Here is a 26,362-nt window from a genome sequence, read left to right on the forward strand (position 1 = left end):
AGCCTCGTGGGGGAAGAGCCTCCCCTGCGGGGAGGGAAGGGCCAGAGCAACCCCCACTGGCTGACCTCCCCCCCCCCCCCCCCCGGCAACTCCAGTCCCCTGATTTTCCCCAGTGGGACCTCCCTTCCCTGCTCACCTCCTCCAGGCAGCCCTCAGGGATTAGACATGGACCTTGGCACCCCTGTAGGGTGCTTCTGAGGTCACAAGTCCTCACAGACTCGAGTCAGGTCTCCCGTGTATCCATTTAGGTGTTAGAAACATGCTCTGGCGGCCTCTATCCCTATCCCCGTGGCCTCCCATTCGCGGGCGTCGGGAAGTCCTTCTTGCTGTCTGCCCTCCCGCTTCCCACCTGGATCTGAAGGGGTTACTCAGCTCCAGGCCTGCCCACGGCGGATCCCAGCTGCCTGGGCCTGTGGTCAGAGCTAATGTAGGCAAGAGTCGGAGGATGAGAGGGGGTAAAGTTATTAGCGTCTTCATCATCTTCGTCTTTGAGGGGTATCGATTGTCGGGTCTCCAGGCTCATTTGGTTATGAGGGGGCTCACGGGGGTGTTGGGAGGGGCTCACGGAGCCTCCACCCCTTATCCTTGAGGGGAAGCTGGGCGGCGCCTTCTCAGAGGGAGACGTGGAGAGACACAGTGTGGGACCCAAAGGCTGCGAGGAGGAGAGGGCCCAGGGGGGTTTGAGCTTCCAGCCTGGCGAGGGGCCGACTGGGGGGGGTGCGGGCTGGGTTTCAGTTCACCGCACTTTGCTTTAAAGTGTGTGTGCGGCTGTGACACGGAGCGAGGGAGAGAGAGAGAGAGAGAAGGAGGGAGAGAGGGAGAGAGGAAGAAAAGGAGAGAGGGGAAGAGAGGGCCCAGCTGAAATGGAGAGATTCAAGATGGCAGCCCAAAGGCGAGAAGGCAGGGCTCCCTCCTCCTGAGTCTCAAGTTCAAGTCCAGGCCACTCACGGTCCCATCACGAAGGCAGAGCCTCTTTCACCAACACGGACGTTCTGAGACACGTCACCTGCCCCTGTCGGCAGCCTCCCTTGACCTGGGAAGCGCACGTTCCCGGTGGGCTCTGTGGGTGCTGGGTGCTGGGTGATGCCACACAGGCGATGCCATCCTCGCGTTGTCACTTCTCCCCAGTGTGTCTGCTTTTGTGTTTGCACGTGACAGTCTCTGTGAGGAGGTCTGTGTGAGCCTGGCTCTCTGTGCAGATTCCTGTTCCCAAGGTGAAATCAGAAAGGGGAAGGGGATCGGGGGTGTGGCTGTCCACCTTGTCCCGGGGGGCCCCTCTTCCACCTGCAGGGGTGGGGCTGGCGCTCGGGTTGCATCCGAGGGGCGAGGGCCTCCGCGAGGGGCGCGGGCTGTGGGGGTGCTGGGGGTGGTATGACATACTCTCCCTCCCTCCTTGCTCAGGGTTCCCTCCTTCCTCTCTGCTCTCTGCCTTCAGAAGCACAGAGGAGGGGTAGGGGTGGCTTCTTGGGCAGGGGGTCAGACTCATTCCTTTTGCCCCAGAGGAGCTGGCTTCCCCTCTGCTGGGCTGGGAGAGGAGGTAATTAATGACGGGGAGGCCAGGAGGGGAGAGCATTCAGGGCTAATGTTGGTATTAATCAGGAGCTGGTCCCCAGTGAGGGATAGGATTCATACGGGGCAGTGTGTGTGTGTGTGTGTGTGTGTGTGTGTGTGTGTTTTTGCACACACATGCATTCGTACTGGGGAGTGAGGGGCTGTGGGGGACCAGGGGCTCCCGACTCATCCCGTCAGCCTGCCCCCTCTCCCCCCTTACCCTTGTTTTGCTGGAAGTCCCTCCTGCTGTCTGTCCTCCAACCTCCTGCTGCCAGGCTGAAGGATGGCCCCGATCCCTCCCCAAGCCCTCGCGGGCCCTGACTGCAGGCCGGTGCATTAGGTGATTCCCGAGGCTGCCGGCCCTGCTAATTGCCTCCCATACTCCTCTCATCACCAGGCCCCCCCACAGACTCCATTAGCCCCCCCTCTCTCCCCTGATAGCCCCTAAATCAGCCCCAATTATTCACAGGAGGGGGTCTGGGCTGAGCTGTGATTACAGTGGAGGGCTGAGGGATGGGAAGCAGAGGGCAGGGCTGGGGGGGCCGGGGGGGGGGCCTGTGGGCAGATTCAGGCCAGGATCACCGGGGGCAGGGAGGGGACGCCCGGCTGGAAGGCAGGCAGTTGGGGCTATGGTTCCTTTTCCAGGCCCCCCCATCCACACCCGGAGACCCCGGAGGGCGAGGGAGGGGGCAGGTGGGCCCCCTGACTGGGACCATCCTGGCCAGGGTCTCGGAATCACTGCCAGGCACCTGGACAGGCTCGGTGAGCAGCAAGGAGGCTCTGTCCCTTGAGGCTCCCCCTGCCGGCTCCCCTGCCCTACCCAGGCTGCGCGCCTCCCCGCCCCCTCCCCGCAGTGGGCTGCAGGGGGGCGGAGGCCCTCCCTCGTCTGTAGGGCCTGGCATGCGGGGGCGTGCGGGCGTCAGGCCTGAGGGGGGCGCTGTGTGCTCAGGACGCCAGCCCGAGGCTCAGCTGGTGGCGGCTCTCTCTGCCCTCCCCGATTCCTCCAAGGCGGCCCCCTCTGGGAACCGCCCCCCCCCCCCCCCCGCAGCCTTCCCATCCTGGAGGGAAGAGGCACCCACACGCTGCCCCCGGCTGGGCTCCCCGGGTTCTGAGCCACCACCGCCGTCCCCTGGGGTCAGTGCAGTGGCCTCGTCCCACTGCTCCTGCTTCACCGTGCTCCCTACAGCCACGTCAGCCCACAACTGTCCCGTTAAAGCCTAACTGGATCGTGACCCTCCTCTGCTCAGAATCCCCTGCGGCCCCCCCTCTCGCAGAACAACCCCCCACAGCTCACAAGGCCCCCGCAGGGTCTGGCTCATCCACGGCCAACACCCGCTCGTTGCAGGCTGTGGGCTGGTCTCTGAAAGTGGCCCGTGCTCTGGCCTCGGGGTCTCGTACTCGCTCTTCCTGGGCCTGTTCCCTCCTTCAGGACTTCATCTGGAAGTCACCTTTCCAGTGAGGCCTTCCCTGGCCTTTCCCAAACCAGCAACCCCCCCCCCCCAGCACTCCCCTTCCCCTCCTGCATTATTTCCCTCTATTGGTGTCTGACGGCACCTATCATGGCAAGTGTCCGGATTTCTTTGATTTCGTGTTCATCGTCTCCCCTCCAGCACCGCTACCGGGTGCGAGCTTCCCTCTCAACCTCCATGTTTAGATCTTTCCCTATTCTGTTCACAGAATAGCCCCAGTGCCTGCACACACACGTGCTCAACGGATCTTTATTGCACCAACGAACGAACGAGTAACTATTTCCTCAACTAGCATGTGAGGTTTTGAGATCAAGGAACTTTTATTTCTTACCCAAATAAGTGATCAAATACAAAGGTCTTCGGGGAGAACCTGGTTATCGGTAGGTTTTTTTCAACAAAAGTAGCTGCCGCCATCATCATAGTCATGGTCGCTTCCTCTGTATCCTGGGCACAAAACACGTGATTGCGGAACAAAAGAATGAATGAGCTGGGGCGCCTGGCTGGCTCCCTGGGTGGAGCATACGACCCTTGGTCTCCAAGTTTGAGCCCCATGTTTGGTGGAGAGCCTCCGTTAAAAAAAAATCAGGGTCCCTGGGTGGCTCAGCTGGTTAAGCATCTGACTCTTGGTTTCGGCTCAGGTCATGATCTCATGGTGTGCGGAATCGAGCCCTCAGTCTGGCTCAGCGCTGACAGCATGGAGTCGGCTTGGGATTCTCTCTTTCCCTCTCTTTCTGCCTCTCCCCCGCTGGCTCTCGGTCCCTAAATAAATAAATAAATAGATAAATAAATAAATAAATAAGTAAGCTTTTTAAAAAAGTCAGTGTTTGGGGTACCTGGGTTGGCTCAGTTGGTTAAGCATCCAATTCTTGATTTCTGCTCAAGTCATGATCTCGGGGTTTATGAGATCAAGCCGCTCATTGAACCCTGTCAGGCTCTGCACCGACAACATGGAACCGGCTTGGGATTCTTTCTCCCTTTCTCTCTCTCTCTCTGCCCATCCTCTGCTCACTCTCTCTCAAAATAAATAAATAATCATTTTAAAAAAAAAGGAAAAACAAAAACGAATAAGGACCTTGGACCTCCTGTTCCCTCTTGGGGGCATCCTTCCAGCCACAGGGCTGGCCCAGGAGGCCGAACTGGGGTCCAGGGGGCTGGAGGAGCCTTCCGCAGGGTGGCTTACCACCGCTGGGACGTTTAAGGGGCACTTACTTCCTGCCAGGCTCTGAGTCACTAAGGCAATTTCAGTCAATCCCCAGTCCTGAAAGCACTCAGTCTAGGCGAGGCAAGTTTAACTTTCTTATGCAGGAGGGGGGAGGGAGAGACAGAGGTTGGACAGGGTCCCAGAGAAAGGGCCAGCGTCGTGCTGAACCTGACCGTGGAGGGAGCCGAGCACGTGCACAGGTGAGGGAGGGGGGGCGCAGGTCCCCCCACTGGTCCCTAGAGGGCGCTGCATCGGAAGACTTTCGAGGCCCCTCTGGCCTCGGACATGCTGCAACTCGAAGGTCCTGGGCCTCCGGACCCTGGGGCCGTGCGCTGGTTTCTGCTGCCCCCTGCTGGAGACTTTTGGTCTCCCACCCGCGAACGCGTTCGGCCCTTCCTTCCGCTCCTCGGGCAGCACCTGCCCACCCCTCCCCACTGCAAACCTCCGGGAGCGTCACATTGAGCGCTTGCTAGGCTCCCTCAGATGCGAGTCTCTCGGGTAGAAAATATTCTCAAGACATATTTTTGACAGAGGACTTGAAACCAGAATACATAAAGGATTCATCACTTGAAACCCCACAATCCCACCCAAAGTGGCGGGGGTGGTGCAAGCTTGGCACGGGGCGCCTGGCTACAAGGATAGATGAGAACGTGTTCGCACAAGACTTGTACACATGCGTTCAGAGCACCTTTACTCGCAGTAGCTCAAAACTGGAAAACCAAACGAGCCGGTCCCATCAACTGGGATGTGAAGATAAAGATAATCGTGGTACGTCCACACGGTGCGATGCCACTTGGTGGTAGGGGGCAACGAACTATTGAAAAGCCTCCTGGTGAGTGGAGGAAGCCAGACATAAGCGCCTCAGTGTGGCGTGAGTCCGTGTACACGACCTTCGAGAACCAACAATTGCACAGTAACAGAAATCAGACGGGAGATGGCATAGAGCTGGGGTCGGGGGTGGGGCATTGTCTGCAAGAGTCCACGGGAAGTTTTGGGGGAGACAAAATGTTTTAAAAAACTATTCTGATTGGGGCGCCTGGCCGGGTGGAACATGCAACTCTCCATCTCCGGGTGGTGAGTTCAAGCCCCACCTTGCGTGTAGAGATTACTTAAAAAAAAAAAAATTATTTTGAGGGGCGCCTGGGGGACTCAGTTGGTTAAGCATCCACTTCAGCCCAGGTCATGATCTCACGGTTCATGGGTTCGAGCCCCGCATCCAGCTCTGTGCTGACAGCTCAGAGCCTGGAGCCCGCTTGGGATTCTGGGTCTCCTTCTCTCTCTGCTCCTCCCCCCTCAAAAATAAACATTAAAACATTAAAAATAAATAAAACTTACAAAATACTTTGATTGGAGTGGTGGTCACACAGGTTAACCACATTTGTCAAAATTCATCGGACCACGACCTCACACCAGTGAATAAGCCTGACACCAAAGGACAGTGTGTGCGGGTCCGCTTACATGACGGCCCCGAGTGGTCACATCGACAGCCACGGAAAGTGGAAGAGCGGTAACCAGGGGCGGGGGGCGGGGGGCGTTGGGGACAGAGTCTGAGTTCGGAGTGATGAGAACCTTATGGAGACGGATGGTGGCTGCACGATATGCATGAGCTTATGCCACTGAAATGTACGCTTTGAAATGGTTAAAATGGTCAGTTTTGTTATGTAGATTTCTCCATAATTTAAAAAAAATCTTAAGCATCATCGAACAGTACGCTTTTGAGTGGGTCCATATTTTTATTGTACGTCAGCTATACCCCAATAGAGCTGATTTTTAAAACTCTCCGAGGAGGGGTGTTCCTGCCTCGCTCGCCCTGAGCTATCTGGGCTCTTTCTGTGGCGGGCGGTGGTTTAGCCCGGATGCCGCGCAGCCGGCGGGGCCCAGAACGCGGTTCAAATCCTGCTGCCGCCACGACTGCAGCCTAAGGCGCGGGCAGCTGTCTCATCCTGTAAGTGAAACCGACCTCGAGCTAGGGATTCGAGGGCGCAGTACACCCAAAAGGCTAGCGAGGAGGAAAGCAAACCGTAGTTGTCACAAAAATGGTCTGTGTGGGTTCAGAGACGCCCGCGGTCCGGGGCCCTAAGAAGGGTGGGGTGCGGGTGCGCGCTGCGGCCGCCAGGTGGCGCCCGGCACTGGGCGGGCTCCGCGCTGGGGCGGCGGCTGGGCCGGGGGTCGCCGCGGCCCGGGGGGCTCGGGCGGAAGCGGAGGAGGGGACAGTGGGCTGCGGCCGGGCTCGGGTCCCGCGGTCGCCGGGCCGCCCAGGGAAGCTGCCCGCCGCAGACGGGCTCTTTGGCCCCCTGCACAGCCCCACTTTGCAGACTGGAAGGCTGGGGCGCGGGAGGCGGAGCAAGCCGGGGGGCCCTGCGGCAGCTGGGGAGGGCGGGGGTCCCGGGTCCGGGGACCCCGCCTCCCCACCCTGCCCGCTCCAGGCCAAGCTGCCACCCCGACCCCGCTCCCTCCGGCTCCCTCCGCCCGCCCGCCCCTCTCCTGGAGTTCCCAGCCCCCTCCCCCGGCTCGCCCCCCCCCCCCCCCCGCCAGCGCCCCCCAGCCCCCCAGCCCCCGCAGCGTCCTCGTCCCCGGCACCTCCCTCTCCTGGCGCCCGCCGCCTCCCTAGCCCGCTCCCCCCGCCTCCCCCGCGCCCCCTCAACACTTCCTGCCCCGCGGGGGCCCGGGGGCCCGCCCCCTTCCTGCCCCGCCCCGCCCCGCGGGCCGCACGCCCCGCCTCCCCGCCGGCCCGCCGGCCCCTTCTGGCCGCCCGGCGGTCCCCACCCCAGGCCGGCGACAGCCCGGGTCCGACGCAGGTGAGTGACTGCGCGCCCCCACCCGCTCCGCGACCTCCCCTACCCCGGGGAAGGACTGCGGGTGCCCCTGCGCGAGGGTGGGGGCGGCGGAGGGGGCGAGGGCACTGGGGTCGCCCTCCCCGGGGGACTGCACGTAAGTGACCTGCAGCGACGTGTGGGGCCGGGCGCTCCCCCCAACCCGCGGCCCCCTCGGGGCTGGACGGAGAATGGGGTGCCGGCTCCTCTTCTTGGCCGAGGGGAGCCCCCAGATCTGGGAGTCCAGGCTGCAGGGGTTCTAGTTCACTCTGCCCCTTCCCGGCTGTGGGCCCTCTGTGCCTCCGTTTCTCGTGTCTAAGCGGGGAATCATAAGACACGGCGCCTACCACGGTTGTTGCGAGGCTCAGAGGAACAAAAACATGTCTCCTGCGCCGCTGGCGCCTGGTCTGGGCCATTGTTGGTGCTGGCGCCTCCCCGGGAGGTTGGGGGGTGAGGGGAGGGCCAGGTGTGCGGCTCACAGCTTTGCCGGTTTTGAGCACAGAAGGTTGGCCAAAGGTCTCCGGCGTCTAGATGGTCAGAAAAGCCTGGGCTGGCAGATGATTTGGGGTGGCAGGCTGGGGAGGGGGCGGGGGTGGTCGGGCCCAGACAGGGGGACCCCCGGCGAGGCCAGCCGGCGGCCCCACCCGGTCTCCTGCCTCCCACCGGATTCTCACTCTCCTGTCCTGACCTTTTATGAGTGGCCTCTCCCGGGGCTGCTGTGCTGTGACCCTAGTCCCCAGGGATGGGAACAGCCTGTACTGGCCCGGAGGTTCCCAGGCTCAGCCAGACCTCCTCCCCAGGCGGGATTGGGCAAGGGGTCAGCTGTCACCCCTGGCCTCAGCGGGGGCTGGGCAGGGGAGCGGTGTGCACAGGGAGCTGTTTTCTGAACACCACACCAGCCCAATGCGTGACGGAGTGCCTGCGCGTGTGCACGTGTGAACCAAGGGTGGGGGCCGCCGTCCTGTCTCCTGTCATCTGTCCCCTGCTGCTCCTCTCCCAGTCCTGAGGCCTCCTGAAGTCTATGGCGCACGCACCAGTGCAGCGAGGGCTGGCCACCTGGGAGCTGGGTGGGAGGCCAGGCCGGCCTCTCTGTCCCCCGCTCTTCACGCTCTTCACCGGGAGGTGAAACCCAGCACTGGCATCGGTGCCTTCACTCCTGCCTGACCCCGCTCCCTATCAGACTTTCCCAGAAGAGGAAACTGACTCTCCAGGCAGCCCACGAATCGAATGGGTCGGAAACCTGGATAGAGATAGAGGTCACTGGGCTGCTGTCTGCCTCCCTACTGCTGCCACCACAGCAGCTGCTGGGGAGGGGTACTGGGGAGGGGTGCTGGGGAGGGTGCTGGGAGGGTGCTGGGGAGGGGTGCTGGGGAGGGGTGCTGGGAGGGTGCTGGGGAGGGGTGCTGGGGAGGGGTGCTGGGAGGGTGCTGGGGAGGGGTGCTAGGGAGGGTGCTGGGGAGGGGTGCTGGGAGGGTGCTGGGGAGGGGTGCTGGGAGGGTGCTGGGGAGGGGTGCTGGGGAGGGTACTGGGGAGGGGTGCTGGGGAGGGTGCTGGGGAGGGTGCTGGGGAGGGGTGCTAGGGAGGGTGCTGGGGAGGGTGCTGGGGAGGGGTGCTGGGGAGGGGTGCTGGGAGGGTGCTGGGGAGGGTGCTGGGAGGGTGCTGGGGAGGGGTGCTGGGAGGGTGCTGGGGAGGGGTGCTGGGAGGGTGCTGGGGAGGGTGCTGGGGAGGGTGCTAGGGAGGGGTGCTGGGGAGGGTGCTGGGGAGGGGTGCTGGGGCCGGGCTGCTCCTCCACCACTGTGCTCCCCAGCCTCTCCTCTGAGTGGCCTCAGAAGCATTGAGTAAGCGTCTCCCTGGAGGCAGGAGGGGCTGGCCATCGGCTCGGGGAGGGTGTCCGCACCACTCCTGGCTCATAATCGGGCAGGGAGAAGCCAGCAGGAGGAAGGGGAGACAGGGAAGGAGAGACAAAGACAAGAACAGAGCTAGGAGGAGACAAAAATACGGAAACAGAGGCAAAGGCAGAGGCTTCTGCAAACGAGAGCCAGAGGGGAGAAAGGGCAGACTTAGGGAAACGGAGAAGCACCTAGAGAAGGAGCAGAAAGCGGGTAGAGACAGGAGAAGCAGGGTCAGAAGACCAAAGAGAGATCATGGGGGAGGCGGTAAAGGGGCAGCACAGGCTTCAGGGTTTGATTGACCTGGTCCGGGCCCCTGCTCTGCCGTCGCTTGGCTGTGTGACCGGGGGCAAGTTACTTAGCTTCTCTGGGATGTTTCTTTATCTGTAAAATGGGAAGCATAAAAGCACCTACGTTTTGGGACTGCCGAGAGAATGGAGAGAGGTCATCTAGCCCAGAGCGCACATTTAATCTGGGCTGGCGATTGCTCTGTGCAGGTGGAGGTCTCCAGAGAGAAATGGCGTGTAGGGAGCTCTGAGACATGGGGCCTCCTGGGTCCCCTCCCCCACCTCTGCCCCACCCCCACATAAGGCATGGGGGGCGCCCAGTCCCTCTGTTTCAGAGGGGGTGTGCGGATGGACAGTGAGGGGCATTGTCCCGGGGTCCCGAGGCCCGTGGTACAAGGTTAGGGTCCAGCCGTGTGGGCACATCCCCTGCTCTCCAGGCGACTCAGTGCCCCGCACGACTGTGCACTCGTCCCTTAGGAACTCAGAGGCCGGCGGTCAGGAGGGCACTCTGTAAGGGTGGAGGCTCCTTCTGGACCCCACTTTCCGGCATCCTGCCAATCCTGGGTTTCGAGGGCCCTGGAAGGGGGGGACCAGTTCTTCTGGCCGGTGAGCCGGGTTGAAGCCGCAGCCTCTGAACACCTCTCCCTCAGCCCCCGGGCCCCACAGAGTCAGGTCAGGGCTTGCTGGAGTCAGAAAGGGGCTCGGGCTTTATCCGGCCATCCCCTCCGTCAGGTGCGGAAAAGCGCCCTGACCCCACGGAGCTCCATTCCAACGGGGAAGACCGACCTTCATAAGAACAGAAGGAGTGGGGCCTGGGGGCTGTGAGGGTACATCGGGGCAGCCTGACCACTAACAGCCCCGGAGGAATAAGACTGAGGGTGCCCCAGCCTGGGGGGGCAGCCAGAGCACAGACCCGCAGCCCCAACGCTGATCCCTGATGGGTCCGTCAGACCTGAAGGTTTCCAGGGGCTGCGGACTCCTGGGATGGCCTGGCTTAGTCCCACATGCCCCCAGAGGAGGGACACGGTGCTGAGCCCTTGGCTGGGGTCTGGGGAGTGCTGGTCCGTGTCCGTGTGGAGCTGGCCTCTGGCGAGAGCAGCCCAGGGCTCCTCTGGGCCAGGAGGGTCGGTGGTGGCTGGGCTGAGGGCCTGCAGGAGGGCCCGAGGGCGGGAGGAGTGTATGAAGCGTGCAGCCACTGAGGGGGCATCCTGGGAGAGAGGCTGTGAGGATGGGCCCCTGGCGGGCCTGGCTCCTGGTGCCCCTTCCTGTGGTGTGGGGAGCCACAGAGGGCTCTGGAGAGGGGCAGTGGCCGGAGCAGGGCTGTGCTTTCTGAGGGTGTCTGGCGGTGGCAGTGAGCGGGTGGGCCGGTGCTTGGTTCTTTGAAGCAGATCCTAATTCCCTTGTTGCCTCTGATGCCCGAGACCCCCACGTCCGCCTGTGGCTGCAGAGCGTGGCCGCCGGCACCCACGGGTGGTGGCAGGGGCCCGGACCGCACTGGCGCCGGCCTCCGGCAGGCACGCGATGCGTGCTTGGTGATTCAGAATCCCTGCAGTTTCCCTATTTCCTGATGAGTAAACAGGTCGGGCTGAGGACCCTCTAGCTTCTGTTTCCTGAGCCACAGAGAACACCAGGCCGGCCCCTCACCCCTGCCCCCTTCCCGCCCAGCCTCTGGCTCACACACAGGCTTCCTGTCCCTCCATCCGGCAGACATTCCTGGCTGCAAAAGGCCTGGCTGGGTGCGGGAGGGGCTGGGCGCTCGCGTGTGCAGGCGTGTGCACGTGCGCGGACGTGGAGAGAGCGGCCCAGGCTGCTGGAGCTGGGTCAGGGTGCGTCCCTGCGTGGAGAGGGAGGGAGGAGTCTTCCGACTGGGGTCTAGCTGCCGAGTGGGGAGGACTAAGTGACCCTGTCTCCATGGCAAAGACAGATTTGGAAACGGCACAGAGAGGGGGACGGGGAAAGAGACAGACAGACAAGGGAGACACAGGGCAAGGCAGCCCCGGGCACAAGCTAAGACACTCAGCCTCGTGAGCCGAGTGCGGCCGGAGTTCCCCTCCCGCGCCACACCTGAGGATGCATTCCCTAGTGCAGTGAACACACCGCACGACTGTGCTGTACCCGACGGCCTTGATACAGAAAAGGAAGGAGAGAGACAGAAAGACACAGACCAAGAAACTGATGGAGGAAGAAAAAAAAAAAAAGGCAGAAAGCAAAGAGTTTTTGATGAGGAACAAGACAGAAACAAAAAGAGGCAGAGAGCCTAGAACGTGGGGGATTCTGTTTCTGCACCAGCGCAGGTCCTCTGAGCTGCTTCTGGTCTGAGGCTCTGTTCCGGGGCGGTCACGGGAACTAGCAGTCCCAGCCCTCACTGCACCCTGTGAGACGTGGGGGTTATTCTCCCATTTTACAGATGGGGAAATGGAGGCTGGAGGCCCACGGGGCTCGAGCGATGTGCTCGAAAGTGACAACTTGTAAGCCCTAGAACCTTTGGATTCCAAGATGAGAGGGAGGACAGAGAGACGGAGAGGAGAGGAGGGGCCACTGGGACCCAGCAAGGCGCTGGAGGTGGTGCTCAGGCTGGGGGCTGGGGGGAAGCAGAACCCAGGCGGTCCAACTCATCAGCCGTCTTTGGCTTCAAGACATACCTGGCGGGCAGCCCGTGGTTCTGAGGGATCAGGTTTTGTGGGGGGTCTGGCCCCTCCCCACCCCCACTTCCCTTCTCTGTGCCAGCAGCTAAGGCCCCATTCCCGGATCATCCTGGGGGTTCTTCAGAAAAAAAAAAAAAAAAAAAAAAAAACGAAAAACAAGAAACAGCTTTTCTTGGAATTAATGCTCAAAGGGCCAAGGGCGCCAAGGGCAGTGGGGACGGGGATGGGCTCAGGAGACCCAGGACCCCGGCCGCCATCCTGGTGACGGCGAGCGTAACTCCTGTATTAATCCTGGGGACAGCCCTACAAAGGGAAGTGCTATCATCCCCATGTTACAGACCAGGGAACTGAGAGCTGGCGTTCATCGCCCAGCTCAGAGGGCGTCCTTCGCTGCCCCACCTCCTGGAGAAGAGCCCTGAGGAAGCCCTCTTGCTCTCTGCCTCCTACAGAAACGGATCACCTCCTGCCCACCGGGAGCTCGGACCCAGAGTCATTTCCCTCCTGCTAAGGGGGCCGGGGCACCAGGAGGGCAGGGCTCCCCACCAGAGGGAACCCGGCTGCGGCTGGGGGCTGGGGGCCGGGGGGGGGGTGGGGGGGGCCCAGCTGCCTTGCATCTCGAGGTGGAGGAGAGAAGACTGACTGCAAACGCATCCCGGTTCCCACGCCTCTGGTCTGTCCTTGTGGCAGCTCCCCCCTCTGCCTCCCCCCCCCCGCCCCCTCCCGGCTCCCCCTCTGCATAACTGAGGCTGTTACACAGAGATGCAAAGCCCCTGGGATTCCGGGGTGGGCCGGATTGATGGGAAGCGTGGTTGGGGTGGGGAGGCTGCCGCACTCTAGGTCTTTGCTCCCGCTGGCTGTGTGGCCCTGGGTGGGGGACTTACCCGCCCTGTGTCCTCACCTGTAGAGGGGGCACTGCACCCACCACCGTGGATTTCATACGCAGCTCCCTGCCTTTCTCCACGCAGTAGATGATGCCTTCTTGTGAGGGCAGGTGGGGGCCTACAGGGAGGGGGAATGGGGCGCCCTCAGGGACCGCAGTGTGGGCCCCGGGGCAGGACGGGGCGGACGGGAGTCAGAGCTGTCTGGTTCAAACCCCCCGGAGGGGAGTGTGTGCAGGCACATGGGCCCTGATGCTGGTGGGCCCGGGGGTGTTAGGGAAGGACAGGCCAGGGCCTCAATTTCCCCAGCCCCTTGGGGACAAAGTCTCAGATGGAAACAAGCTGGGGGACCAGGCTGGGGCTCTGGGCTCCTGGTCAGGCCTGTGTTCTTCCCTCCTCAGGGGCTGAGGTCCCTCAGGCCAACCGTTTCTCCTCCCTGCCGGGATCCCCCACCCTCCCTCCCTGCGGACCACCCACTGGTGGTGGACCCCACCCGGGCTCCAGTCCCACTGCTGACCAGCTGGGGCCTCCTCTGCATTCCGGGAATCAAGGCCCTCTGGGAAAACCATCTCCCCCACCCCTGCAGCCAGCTAATCTCTGGTTGTCAGGGCCCAGCCCTCCTCATGCCCCCCTGCCCACCTCCTGAAGCCCTCAGGTGAACCATTTCCTCTAGAAGTTGGTCTGGGAGGCAGTGACTGTCCACAGGGCTCTGACCTGTCTCCACGGGGTAGGTCCCACTGCAGCCTGGAGCTGTGGCGACAGATCCAGGAGAGGGGGTCCCTGTGGGGCTGGATGTGAGGCTCACCCAGGGGCCAGGGTGACGACCTGAATCCATTCAGACTGAGCCCCAGTGAGGACAGTGAGGGTCCACGGAGAGGTCAGCGTGGAGAAGACCTTGGGCTGGAGAGGGGGGATGTGTGAGGGCTCCGGGCCCTGCCAAGGGAGGGCCAGGCGGGGAGGGGTCAGCTGAGTGCTGACGGGGATGGCCCTGGAGGTGGGACCACCCTGGGAAGGTGGCCGGTGCAGGGCAGGGTGGAGGGGATAGTTGGGGGTGGCGGGAGAAGGGACGATGTGGGGGGTGCCCTGGGACAGACCGGTGACCCTGTCTGAAGGACACTTCCGACTGGCCAGGCTCTCTGAGGACAGGCTGTTTCCTCTGAAGCCCTTCAGAGGGGGACCACGGTGCTCAGCTCAGAGACAACCTAACAGAAAGAGGCTTCTGGCCCTGCCCCCTGCACCCCACCTTCTGAATTCAGGGTGTCGGGAAGAGGGAGCCCATGACCCTGCTCTCCTCCCCCACATCACACATTCTAGACAGGCTCTATTTCCTGTTTTCAGGCTCCATATCCTGAGCGCTGGGATCCCCCAGGACGCTCCCTGGCCCCCCCCCAGCTCCCTGGGCCCAGGGCCTAGCCGCCCTGCCCCTTGGCTCAGCTGAGCTTCTCAGGCTGCAGGAGGCCATAGAGGCCTGGTGAGTTACTGGAGGACCGAGGATGGTTGGGGGAGCACAGAGAAGGCTAGGGGTGGACACATGCCCCAGGGGAGCGGTGACAGGGCCACCAGCCAGAGGACCAAAGGGAGGAAAAGCCGTGGGCCAGCAGGCGGTATGGGGCGGGGGGGGGGGGCAAGAGACAGCAGGAGGCATTTTGGGGCCGAAGCAGAGGGCAACATGGGGTTAAGTCAGGGAGCACCTCTCTCAGACCTGGAGGGCTGGAGCGCTGCAGCCCCGGGGACCCTGGGAGCGTGTGGGTGGGGGGCATGGGGTGGGGCCAGGCAGCAGGCATTCCAGAGATACTCCGGGGGGCCAGGGGCCAGCAACCATGGCCTTTCTCTCTTCTCGGGAAAATTATAAGCAGATGTGGGCGCCTCGGGGAGGCAGAGAGCAAGGAGCCAGGACAAGTTGTAGGAACACTGAACCCAGAATCTGAAACCGGCTGCGGGGGCGGCCGCTCAGGAGCTCAGCCCCTCCTGAGCTCAGGAGCCAGAACAGACCCTGCTGAGGTCCTGACCTGCTTCCCACCCACAGGGCGAGGCTGGGTTGGAGGGGGCGGAGAGGAGCTGTTTCCAGATGGCCGATGGGGTGGCCAGAGGGAGGTGGGGGCTTCTTCTGTCCGAGGCCAGGTTGGGGACGTCCTTGGGCAGTAGTCCCCGGAGCTGGGTACGGAGGTGCCCTGGCCAGGGTTTAACAGGTGCCTCTGGCGGGTGCGGATGAGGCTGCCCCTGGTCTGTGGTGTTGGCCCATGTCCCCCATGGAAGTAATTCCCCGAGCCTGATTTCTAGCTCCTGATGTGTCGTCTGTGAGCGGGGAGCTGGGCAGAGACGCGCACAGTTGGCTCCCGCGAGCCCAGGCCGGCAGGTGCCCACGCGCCCGTGGTCAGGAGGGGCCTCCTTCAGGGCCACCCGGTCCCGCCCCAGCCCTGCGCCTCCTGCGGCCGCTCTCCACCTGCACACATGCGGGCCGGGAAGCCCCCCACTTGACGCGGCTGACTCCCTTCCGGAACCTTGGCTGTTGGAAAGTCCTTCCTCCAGCTGAGCCCAGGTGGGCCTCCCCCCTGACTTCCCCGCTGGCCCCGGCCTCACACCTTGGTACCAAGGTCAAAGCGCCCTGGGCTGGGGCTCAGAGATACCAGGCAGGATCCCCATCCCGGGAAGAGGCGCTGGCTGGTGGTGTGCGAGTGAAGGGTGCTGGGAGGGCGGGGCGGGGGGGGGGCACGGTCTGTAGGGAAGGAGGGGTGACGAGAAGAGAAGAGAAGGCAGGGGGACAAGAGGCAGCCGCCTCTGCAGACACTTGGTCCTCCAGGCGGTGGCTCTGCACCCGGCCTCTGCGATGCCACCAGCTCTGCGTGCCCTCCTTCTCCTGGGCCTGGGCCTGCGGCTGGCTGGAGCCCTCAACCCCAGTGACCCCAACACCTGCAGCTTCTGGGAAAGGTGAGGGGTGCCTGCTCCCCGGGTCTCCTCCTCCTCTCCTTCCCAGCCTCCCTGCCCCTCTGCAGCCCTCCCCTCCCTCCTGGTTCTGCTCTCTGCTCCTCCAGGCCCCCCTGACTCCGGCTCCGACCCCGTCCTGTCCTTAACCACCCCCCCCCGCCCCTCCTCCCCCTGTCCTGCAGCTTCACCACCACCACCAAGGAGTCTCACTCCCGCCCCTTCAGTCTGCTCCCCTCGGAGCCCTGCGACCGGCCCTGGGAGAGCCCCCACACCTGCCCCCGGCCCACGTGAGTGCCCACCCCGCCCCGCACACCCTCATTCTCTCCTCGGAGACTCGGAGGCAGAGGCACTCAAGGCGTGGCTTGGGGAGGCTGGCGTGGGGTGCGCCGCGGGGTCGGGTGGGGGGCCTGGGGGGAACGCTCCTTCTGTGCTCCCCCGGCCCAGAGAGGCGAGCGGTGCCCCTGCCGCCCCGTGCCACGTGGTGGGCGGGGCGGGGCGGGGGACAGCCCGGCCGCAGCAGGGGGGCTGAGGGCCGCCTTGCGGTCTCCGCTAGGGTTGTCTACAGGACGGTCTACCGCCAGGTGGTGAAGACAGACCACCGGAAGCGACTCCAGTGCTGCCGGGGCTTCTATGAGAGCAGCGGGATCTGTGTCCGTGAGTCCTGGGGGGCCGTGGGGGGCCTCGTCCCCCCCTGCCGCCCGGGGTGTGTCCCCGGGACGGCAGCCGCCACTTGCTGCCTGTGTCTCCAGCTGACCCCGTGTGTCTCCCGCCCCTTCTCTCTGAGCCCCGGGGCGGCCTCTCTCTGTCTCTCTCTGTCACTGTGGGTCTGGGTCCATCGCTATCTCTTCTCATCCCTGTCTGTCTGTTGCCGTCTGTCTCTGACTTGTCACTGCCCAGCCTCTCCTGCACCCCCAAACTCCCGTCCCCCCCCTCCGTCCTGCCTAACCCCCACCCAGCCCACCCCCTCTGCACAGCATCCATGTCTGGTCCCTACCTGAGGAGCCCCTGTCCCTTTTCCCAACAAGGTGCTTGGAGAATGTCACAGAGAGGGGCTGGGGAGCCTTGAGTTCTGAGCCTCCGTGGAGTCCTGGCCCCCTGTCTTCTGCGTCTCAGAGGCAGAAAAATGCTAGTGCTTCTGGGGAGAGTCAGCCTGCCCCCCCCCCACCGCCCCCGGGCAGAAAAGGATGGGAGGGAGGAGTCAGCAACGCCCCCCAAGAGGAGGATGGGCCGGTGGGGGCAGGGGAAGCACAACCCCCTCCCTTCATCTCTGCCCCAGCGCTCTGTGACCAGGAGTGCGTCCATGGCCGCTGTGTGGCACCCAATCAGTGCCAGTGTGTGCAGAACTGGAGGGGTGACGACTGTTCCAGTGGTGAGTAGCCGGTGACCGCAGGTCCCAGGACCCCGGGCGGCGCCCTCCTTACCGCCCATGGGTGCTCACGCCCCGGGACAGTCACCCACAGGAGCCCCATAGCCACCACGGCCCTTTCGGGAGGGGGGGTGCTACGGGGCACGGGTGTGGGGGGCTGGGGGACAGAGCCCAGGGCTGAGTGGAGGCTAGGGAGGGGTGAGACCCCTGATGACTCCCTTCTACCCTCCCCGCCCCCAGGGTGTGCCCCAGGAGTGTGGGGGCTGCAGTGTGACAAGCCCTGTCACTGTGGCAACGGCAGCTCCTGTGACCCCAAGAGTGGAGCGTGCTCCTGCCCCCCCGGCCTGCAGCCCCCACGCTGCCTGGAGCCCTGCTCCCCGGGCCACTATGGTCCTGCCTGCCAGTTCCACTGCCTGTGCCACGGAGCACCCTGTGACCCCCAGACCGGAGCCTGCTTCTGCCCCCCAGAGAGGACTGGGGCCAGGTGCGTAATGGGGTCGCAGCCACAGGGCCCCACGAGCATACACAGGGATCCGAGGGGACTCAGACTCCCAACTGGGACGGGATGCAGAGGCCAGGGTCCTCGGCCCAGCTCTGCCGCCTGCTAGCTGAGCGACCTTGAGCAGATCGACCCCTCATGGGCTTGTGCCTGTCTGTGAAGCGGGAACAGTGTCCTCCACCCGGGAGGCTTGCTGTGAAGACAGCCCGAGCCTGTGTGTGTGCGAACATGTTGTGAGGTGGGGCTGACACAGGGTCCCAGGCGGCCTGTTGGCCCGTCGCAAGGAGGTGGAGGCAGAGTGGGGGGTTGTGCACCAGGGGGAGGTCAAGAAGGGTCCGGCCTCACAGAGGAGCCGGGGAGGGGAGCCGTCCGGGCCGGAGCAGAGCTTCTGGGGGGTGGGGGGAGTGCACAGGCTGTTCCCCTTCCCATCTGGCGGTGCTGGCTGTCCCCACCACTTCTCTCCTCCTGGAAACCTCTGCTTTCTGACTCCTGCAGTCCCCAGCAGGGACCAGAGCCGGGAGTTCAGGACTTGCCCCGGGAGAGGCGTGCAGGCGGCCAGCCCTGGGAGGCCCAGCCGGGGCGCGGGCTGCTTGTGTGCACACTGACCTCGACCGCTTTACCCAGCAGCTGTGAGATACCCTGTGTCCGGGGCACCGTCGGCTTCTTCTGCCCCAGCACCTATCCTTGCCACAACGGGGGCGTCTTCCAGGCCTCCCAGGGCTCCTGCAGCTGCCCTCATGGGTGGATGGTAGGCTGGGGCGGGGAATGGGGTGGTTCTGGGCAGGACGGGGAGGAGGATGCCTGGGAAGGGGGTGGGCTCTGGGGACCCTGCGGAGGTTTGAAGTGTGGGGGGGGGGGCTATGAAGGGGCCCTGTGCCCAGGGGGAGTGGCGGGCACCCAGGGCTCTGTCCACCTTCTGCCTCTCCAGGGCATCATCTGCTCCCTGCCCTGCCTCGAGGGCTTCCACGGACCCAACTGCTCCCAAGAGTGTCGCTGTCACAATGGTGGCCTCTGCGACCGCTTCACTGGGCAGTGTCGCTGCGCTCCGGGCTACACGGGGGATCGGTGAGTGGCTTCGGCGAGGGCGGGGGCTGGGCGGGGGTGGGCGCCGCCAGGGCTCACTCGGCCGGCGCCCAGGTGCCGTGAGGAGTGCCCCGTGGGCCGCTTCGGGCAGGACTGTGCGGAGACGTGCGACTGCGCGCCCGGCGCCCGCTGCTTCCCGGCCAACGGCGCGTGTCTGTGCGAACACGGCTTCACCGGGGACCGCTGCACCGAGCGCCTCTGCCCCGACGGCCGCTACGGCCTCAGCTGCCAGGAGCCGTGCACCTGCGACCCGGAGCACAGCCTCAGGTGCGCCGCGGGGCCCGCGCTCACGGGTGCCGAGGCTGGAGCAGGCCATGCCCCAGGGCGGGACCGATGTCGCAGAAAGCAGAGGGAGGGGCCTCGGCGAGGGGGGCGGGGGCGCACTCGGAACGCCCCCCGCCTCAGGTTCCGCGAAGCCCCGCGCGCGCGCGCGCGCGCGCGCTGCGCGGAGGGGCCGGGGGGGGGGGGTGCAGTCGTGGGGGGGGAGGGCCGGGCGCGGACCCCGCAGCTCTGACGGCGCCTCCCCTCCCGCCCCTCCCGCCGCAGCTGCCACCCGATGAGCGGGGAGTGCGCGTGCCTGCCGGGCTGGGCCGGCCTGCACTGCAACGAGAGCTGCCCGCAGGACACGCACGGGCCCGGCTGCCAGGAGCATTGCCTCTGCCTGCACGGCGGCGTGTGCCAGCCCGACAGCGGCCGGTGCCGCTGTGCGCCCGGCTACACGGTGAGGCGCGGCCCGGCGGGGCCCCGGGGGCGCGGGGCGGCGGAGCCGGGCCGCCCGCTCACAGTCCGGCCCCGCTTTCAGGGCCCGCACTGCGCCAGCCTCTGCCCGCCTGACACTTACGGAGTCAACTGCTCCGCACGCTGCTCCTGCCACAACGCCCTGGCCTGCTCGCCCATCGACGGCGCCTGCGTCTGCAAGGAGGGTGAGGGCGTGGGGTGTCCGGGGAGGGGCGGCGTGGGGGCGGGCCCGGGGCGGGGGCGGGCCCGGGGCAGGGGCGGGCCCGGGGAAGGCGCGAGGCTGCAGGGTGAGGGCGGCGCCCCTGGGTAGCAGCAGCTGGACGGTGGGAAAGTAGCCAGCCTACTTCCTTCCTGGAATATCCACTTTGCTTTTCTTCAACCACAAAAATCCTGCTTGCGCTTAAAGGCCCAGGCCAGAAGGCCCCTCTCGGCGAGCATTCCTCACCCTCTGTCATCTAGAACCACGCGATGGCAGGGCCAGGAGGGACTTCTGAGACCTACCCGGCTGGCCCGTTGGCCACCTCTAGGCTGGATTCTAACACGGATGTGTTTTATTTGGGCGGTTCTCTGTTATGTTTAACCAACCTCCGGTCTGCAGTCACCTGCCCTCCCCGTAGTCTGCCGCGTGATCTGTGTAACTCATTTAGTTACCTGGTGGGGCCTGTAAGCACTTGGGTCGCTGCCAGCTCCCCTCATTCTGCAGGAGAGGCAGGCCCCAGAAGGGGGTGGCTCGCCGCCGGCGGCCGCTCTGCCTCTGTCCGGCTTCTACCAGTGTATATGCCGGTCCCCCGTGTGGGCCCGAAGGGCCCCCAGCCCACCCCCGGCTCGGAGCCCAGAGCCTGGCACGGCTGAGGCCTGGTGTGTGCTACCCCGGGAGGGCTGGAGCCCTAGGCCTACCTGCAGGGCCCTTCTTCCAGGTTGGCAGCCTGGTAACTGCTCTGTGCCCTGCTTACCTGGAACCTGGGGCTTCGGTTGCAACGCCAGCTGCCAGTGCGCCCATGAGGCAGCCTGCAGCCCCCAGACCGGGGCCTGTACCTGCACCCCCGGGTGGCAGGGGGCCCACTGCCAGCTCCCGTGCCCGGTAAGCACTCAACAGCCTGTCTGCCCAGGGAATGGCGGGTCGCAGCCTCCTCCCTGCCAGCTGACTGGCCTGCCCCCACCCCACCCCCTCTCCAAGAAGGGACAGTTTGGTGAAGGCTGTGCCAGTCGCTGTGACTGTGACCATGCTGACGGCTGTGACCCTGTTCACGGACGCTGCCGTTGCCAGGCTGGCTGGACGGGTGAGCATTCTAGGTGTCCAGGCCCCAGGCCCACAGCGGAGTTGGGGGATGCATCCTAAGTAAGTGTGTCCAGAAGAGCCCCTGTGGACACGGGGGGGGGCCCAGGCTGGGCTCACCCTACCCTTCTCTCCCACAGGCACCCGCTGCCACCTGCCCTGCCCCGAAGGCTTCTGGGGGGCAAACTGCAGTAACACCTGCTCTTGCAAGAATGGGGGCACCTGCATCCCCGAGAACGGCAATTGCGTGTGTGCGCCTGGGTTCCGAGGCCCCTCCTGCCAGAGATGTGAGGCCCCCTCCCTTACTTCCCCCACCTGGGGCCTGTAAGCACTTGGGCGGTGCTTACAGCAGTAGGGGGCGGTGCAACATCAGTTGCTGGAAGCCCCGCCCCCACTACCCCGCTCCAGTGGGAGGGAGGGAGGGAGATAGTGGGTCAAGGGCTGGCTGAGGGATCTCCCCTGCCCCCCAGTCACCGCCAGTCTCTCTCCCGCAGCCTGCCAGCCTGGCCGCTATGGCAAACGCTGTGTGCCCTGCAAGTGTGGTAACCACTCCTCCTGCCATCCCTCGAATGGGACCTGCTACTGCCTGGCTGGCTGGACGGGCCCCGACTGCTCCCAGCGTACGTGCTGGCCTGTGTGGGGGAGTGCGTGTGTGTGCTGAGAGGCGGGCTGAGGGCCAGAGGCTCCTGTTCCCCTGCTGCGGGGCGTAAAAGCCTCTGCACCCACTTGGATTCAGTAACTTACGTAAACAACGCAAACAGATCCATAGCGGGTGTCCCCTACACGCAGGGTCCTGTTCCACGTGCTCAGGGAACACCCACCCTTCTGCACAGGACGCCTGGGAAGGGCATTACTCGACCAGGCGCGGGGGGGGGGGGATCCCCAAGCTTGGTTTTGGGCACGTGCTTTTATCCCCTCTGCGCTTTTCAATTTATATTTATTTGTATGTGGCTTCCTCCCCCCATAAATATATAAAGAACATCACGGAAAAGGTTAGTCCCCCAAACCACAGACAGCACGTGTTGGAAACGGGAAATGAGGAGCTGTGGCCACAAGAAAGGCTGGGTGCAGGCGTGGCGGTGGGCGAGGGGCATATCTAGGGGAAGAGTTTCCCATAGGATGCGGTCCCGGCTACCATTGGATTATCTGCTAGTGTCACACACACAGAAGTTATGCCTCAAAGGGTTTACTTCTCTCTTATGATAAAGACGTAAAAAAGAAACCAAAGCTAAGCAATGCAGGGTAGTTTGAAAGCCTTTGGTTGTCTGGTCCTGGCCCCGCGAGTCTGAAATGGCTGCTAGATAGCCAAGTGCAGGTTCCAGTAGGCAGTTGGGCACGTGATAAGCATGTGTGACTCATCGGTGTGCGGCTGCGGTTCAAAAACTTGGTGTCCCCGGGAGACCAAGGCTGAGAAGATTTCAGGGAGCTGGGGCTGAGGGTTCATCCAGACGGGGGTGGCCCTGCCCCACCGGACAGCCACCTTGTCTCCTACAGCGTGCCCTCTAGGACACTGGGGAGCCAACTGCGCCCAGCCCTGCCAGTGCCGCCAGGGGGGGGCCTGCCACCCCCAGGATGGGAGCTGTTTCTGCCCCCCAGGCTGGACTGGATACCTCTGCTTAGAAGGTACCCAGAGAAGGGAAACTCCCGCCCCGCCCCCAAGCCCAAGGTAGACACTGCAGATCTGGGTCCCTCAACCCCACTGCCTCCTTGCCTGTCCCGCAGGCTGCTCTCCGGGGATGTTCGGTGCCAACTGCTCCCAGTCCTGCCAGTGTGGTCCTGGAGAGAGGTGCCACCCGGAGACGGGAGCCTGTGTGTGTCCCCCGGGGCACAGCGGCGCCCCCTGCAGGATTGGTGAGTTCTCCTGTTGGCCCCCGATGGTCCCCAGGGCACCGGGACCCGGTCCCCTTATGGGCCCTGCCCCCCTCCCGGGGCCTGTCCTATGCGGGCACCCCAAGCTCACGGGCAGAGCCAAGACCGCGCTGAGCGGCCACCCCATCCCCCTAGGAAGCCAGGAGCCCTTCACCATGATGCCTACCTCTCCGGTGGCCTATAACTCGCTGGGGGCAGTGATTGGCATCGCGGTGCTGGGGTCCCTGGTGGTGGCCCTGCTGGCACTGTTCGTCGGCTACCGCCATTGGCAAAAAGGCAAGGCACACCAACACCTGGCCGTGGCCTACAGCAGCGGGCGGCTGGATGGCTCTGAGTACGTCATGCCAGGTGAGCTGGCCCGGGGGCGGGGGACACGATGCGGGGCTGGCGCGTGGGCTCCGGGCGGATGGGGTGCGGGGCTCCCGTGTCCCTCCCTGGACCCGGAAGAGGCGAAGCGGGGAGCTGGAGGGGAGAAGAGAGGTCAGATCTGCCGGGACAGAACAACTGTCTCGGGCCCGGGCCTCTCGCTGACCGGCCAGGTCACGACGCGCCCCGTCTGTTCGTGCAGATGTCCCTCCCAGCTACAGCCACTACTACTCCAACCCCAGCTACCACACCCTGTCACAGTGCTCACCGAAACCCCCACCCCCGAACAAGGTCAGTGCTGGGGGAGGGAAGGCGGTTGGGGGGGTGGCGGCGCACACCTACTTCTCTGGAAAACTACATCCTTGTGTGTTCTCTCCCCCTTCCGCCCGTCCCCTATCAGCTTCCGGGCAGTCAGCTCTTCGGCAGCCTGCAGGTCCCTGAGCGGCCAGGAGGGGCTCACGGGCAGGATAACCACAGCACCCTGCCTGCGGACTGGAAGCACCGCCGGGAGCCCCCTGCAGGGCCTCTGGACAGGGGTAGGAGCCTGGAGGCCTAGGCGTCTGGAGAGGGGGGCTTGTGCGGCCCAGCACCCTGCTCCCTCGGAGCCTGTGTGTCCGCAGAAGGGTCCTGGGCTCTGGTTCCGGGGCAGGTGGGAGCCTGGGGAGGAGAGCGGGGTCTGACTGCTCATTGCCTGCGCACTGCTCCCCCTGCGCAGGTAGCGGCCGCCTGAGCTACAGCCACAGCTACCGTAGCAGCGACGGCCCAGGCCCGTTCTCTGGTAAAGGTACGGGCGCAGGGGTGAGGCAGGAGGCCGAGCTGGGGTTTGGGCGCCAGTGTGCCCACAGAGCCTGACTCCTTTCCCCTCTCCTTGGGGCCCATCTCCGAAGAGGGGCTGGGGGCCAGCGTGGCTTCCCTGAGCAGCGAAAACCCCTACGCCACCATCCGGGACCTGCCCAGCCTCCTCGGGGGCCTCCGGGAGAGCAGCTATGTGGAGATGAAAGGCCCCCCCTCAGGGTCTCCCCCCAGGCAGCCCCCTCCACTCCGGGACAGCCAGAGGCGGCGACACCCCCAGCCACAGAGAGACAGTGGCACCTATGAACGGCCCAGCCCTCTGACCTATGGTGAGTCCCCCTTCTCCACTGGGGCAGGGGCTACAGGGAAGCAGGACAAGGGGGGGAGAAAGAAGGGTCGGGGGGAGAGAGCACAGAGCCGGCCCGGTGCAGCACCAAGAGCGTGGACTTTGGGGTCAGACTGGGCTCGCACAGGCATCGCGTCTGGGAAGTCACGTTGCCTCCGAGGGCCTGTGAGTGGTGGCCTGCCTCCCAGGGCTGAGGATTTGAAATGGTCCGACGGCACCTGACTTGTGGCGTTGGTACCCAGAAAAGAGGGGAACAAGGTTGGGGACAAAGTGTCCTCATGACCTATGAGGTGGGCAGGTCAAGGTGGCCTCCCCCCGACGGCAGCTGAGGAGATACACAAACCGGCACCGTCCGTCATCTGTCTCTGGGCAGGAGGGGCTGGGGAGGGGAGGCGAGGGGTGAGGAGGGAGGAGCCACCTCCCACCCTGTCCCTTCTCTGTCCCCAGATGGAGACTCTGTGGGCTCCCAGCCCCCACTGCCTCCAGGCCTGCCCCCTGGCCACTACGACTCCCCAAAGAACAGCCACATCCCTGGACACTATGACTTGCCTCCAGTACGGCATCCCCCGTCACCCCCAGTTCGGCGCCAGGACCGCTGAGGGGTCGGGGTGGTGCGCAGAGGCCAGTACCTGTCCTTCGCGGCCCAGGGCTGGGGGCAGAGCCTGCTGTACCCTGCCAGGAGCGGGGAGAGGACCGGCAGGCCGTGAGCGCGAACACGCCTGACAGAGGAAGCGAATGTCCGGGACACCGGGGCCTGGATCCCGGGTTCCATCGTGGGAGACACCGGTCAGCAGGAGGCCTGCCTTCCCTTTTGTACATTTCACAACCTGCTGCTCCCCAGGGCCCCAAGGCCTTTGTACATAAACTGGTGGGTTGAATGTTGCTGGAAAACTCTGATTTCAGATTAATGTCAAAAATGTATATTGGGCTCCTTTTCTGCGCACTCCAAGGCTGTGTGCGTGCGTGTGTGTGTGTGTGTGTGTGTGTGCAGAGGGCCTCCAGGCACACACCCTGTCTGGAGCACACACTGTGCAATCGAGAGGCAGCCCAAACTCCGCGAACTCCAGCAACAGCCTAACTGGCCTCCTTGCACACTGGCACCTGTTCCAACCGGCTGCTCAAAATAGACAGTGGTTAGTTACCTGTGTGTGGACGTCTTCGTGGGTGCCCCATGGCTCTTGGACCAGACTCAGAACTGTCACAGGCCTGAGGGGCTCTGCTGGCCTGGCCTGTCTTCAGCCTCACCTTGAACTGTATTCACTGTCACTCCGTTCTAGTCACCCTGGGCTCTAGATCCACCTACCAGCCACACTTCTTCCTACCCCGGGGACTTTGCACATCCGGTGCTCTTGTCTTCCGCTCACCTGTTAGCTGCTACTTGTCCCTCACATCCAGTCCTCAGGGAAGCGCCTCTCTTGCTCCCCTCTGTTGTGTAGCACTGATTCCAGCTGTGTTCATCCACCGGATACCTGCAGAAGGTCCTCAGGGTACCAGTCCTCCCTGTAATGTGGTGTTTGTGGGATCATTTGATTAATCTCTGCCTCCCCCCTCCCCCCCCCCCCCCCGACTGTAGGCTCCCTGGAGGCAGGGATCACGTAATATGCTCAATATCAGTTCCCCTTGGCACACAGTAGGCACTCAATAAATGTCCCCCAAAGGGCGAGCGGCTAAGTGAGCTGAAAGCACCAGTGGTAAGTGCCATTAAGTAGGCAGCCTGCGAAGTGAACTGTGGGCCGCTTCCCGGAAGAGTGGCACGTGCACAGGGCGGCACAGGAGGTCGGCGCCAAGGCTCCCAGGCGGGGGAGGTGCTGGCAGTGGCCGGGGGGAGCAGAGCTGGGTGGGCTGCGGAGGCTGGAGGCGGGAAAGCAGCGGGGAGAGGGGAGGCTCACAAGGGCTGTGGAACCGCGGGGGCTAGACGACCTGAGGACTTTGAATCCAAGGTATCTGAGAAGCGAGATCCGCCTCGTGACCTCATTAGCGGACCCACTAGCTGCCCACACTTCCCAGAGGCTAACCACGCGGGGGGTCGGGAATAAAACCCAGCGCCACGCCTTTTCCATCAGGAGCCCTCTCCTTACAGGATAGGAGGGCGCACCCCAGAAAGTGGGTCTGCCCCCACCCGACCCTCCCTTCCTAGATTCCGCTGACTGCCGCATCCCGGCTCTCCGGGACGCAACTTCCCGAGTGACTTTGGATGCCCCGCCCACCTCCGTCCCGGCCCCGCCTCTTCCCACCCCGCCTCCCGCGCTCAGTCTTTGGCTCCGCCCCCGAGTTCTCCCGCCCGCAGTTGTAACTGTTCCTCCCACCGGCCCCGCCCCCGAGCTCCCCAGCCCGCGGCTGTGAGTGGTCCTCTTGCCGGCTCGGGCCCC

The 26,362-nt window shown here is 64.2% G+C and overlaps 1 protein-coding gene and 1 long non-coding RNA gene across 18 annotated transcripts; one reads left to right on the forward strand and one right to left on the reverse strand.

The window, feature by feature from the left end:
* The first annotated feature begins 6,918 nt into the window (after nt 1–6,918).
* On the forward strand, nt 6,919–24,914 carry PEAR1 (platelet endothelial aggregation receptor 1). 16 transcript variants are annotated; one of them, XM_045454609.1, is made up of 25 exons: nt 6,919–7,019; nt 14,072–14,204; nt 15,014–15,272; nt 15,502–15,661; nt 15,841–15,945; nt 16,212–16,312; nt 16,935–17,027; nt 17,265–17,508; nt 18,148–18,271; nt 18,452–18,588; nt 18,661–18,873; nt 19,153–19,327; nt 19,409–19,529; nt 20,262–20,425; nt 20,522–20,624; nt 20,761–20,907; nt 21,115–21,240; nt 22,115–22,243; nt 22,343–22,471; nt 22,625–22,837; nt 23,058–23,146; nt 23,256–23,391; nt 23,571–23,639; nt 23,743–23,976; nt 24,441–24,914. In XM_045454609.1, the coding sequence occupies exons 4-25, from the start codon at nt 15,561–15,563 to the stop codon at nt 24,590–24,592; spliced, it is 3,105 nt and encodes a 1,034-aa protein (XP_045310565.1). In that variant the 5' UTR covers nt 6,919–7,019; nt 14,072–14,204; nt 15,014–15,272; nt 15,502–15,560; the 3' UTR covers nt 24,593–24,914. The 16 variants fall into 16 exon arrangements, with proteins under 16 accessions (XP_045310565.1, XP_045310575.1, XP_045310566.1 ...); XM_045454619.1 differs by having other exon boundaries at nt 18,151–18,271; XM_045454610.1 differs by having other exon boundaries at nt 15,518–15,661.
* LOC123585916 lies at nt 23,398–26,315 on the reverse strand. 2 transcript variants are annotated; one of them, XR_006706484.1, is made up of 3 exons: nt 25,914–26,315; nt 25,358–25,493; nt 23,398–23,512 (listed from the first exon to the last, which is right to left on the reverse strand). It is a non-coding gene; the product is annotated as an uncharacterized LOC123585916 (long non-coding RNA). The 2 variants fall into 2 exon arrangements; XR_006706483.1 differs by having other exon boundaries at nt 25,883–26,315.
* Nucleotides 26,316–26,362: the final 47 nt, after the last annotated feature.

The sequence above is a fragment of the Leopardus geoffroyi genome, chromosome C3 (assembly GCF_018350155.1).
Source record: "Leopardus geoffroyi isolate Oge1 chromosome C3, O.geoffroyi_Oge1_pat1.0, whole genome shotgun sequence".
Taxonomy (NCBI): Eukaryota; Metazoa; Chordata; class Mammalia; order Carnivora; family Felidae; genus Leopardus; species Leopardus geoffroyi.

What these genes read in the sequence shown, in the direction of transcription:
- PEAR1 (XM_045454607.1), top strand. Translation starts at nt 15,561, where the DNA reads ATGCCACCAGCTCTGCGTGCCCTCCTTCTCCTGGGCCTGGGCCTGCGG. An exon ending in GACCCGGAGCACAGCCTCAG is followed by an intron (nt 18,874 to 19,152) that starts GTGCGCCGCGGG and finishes CTCCCGCCGCAG; the next exon opens with CTGCCACCCGATGAGCGGGG. An exon ending in CGGCGCCCCCTGCAGGATTG is followed by an intron (nt 22,472 to 22,624) that starts GTGAGTTCTCCT and finishes CCATCCCCCTAG; the next exon opens with GAAGCCAGGAGCCCTTCACC.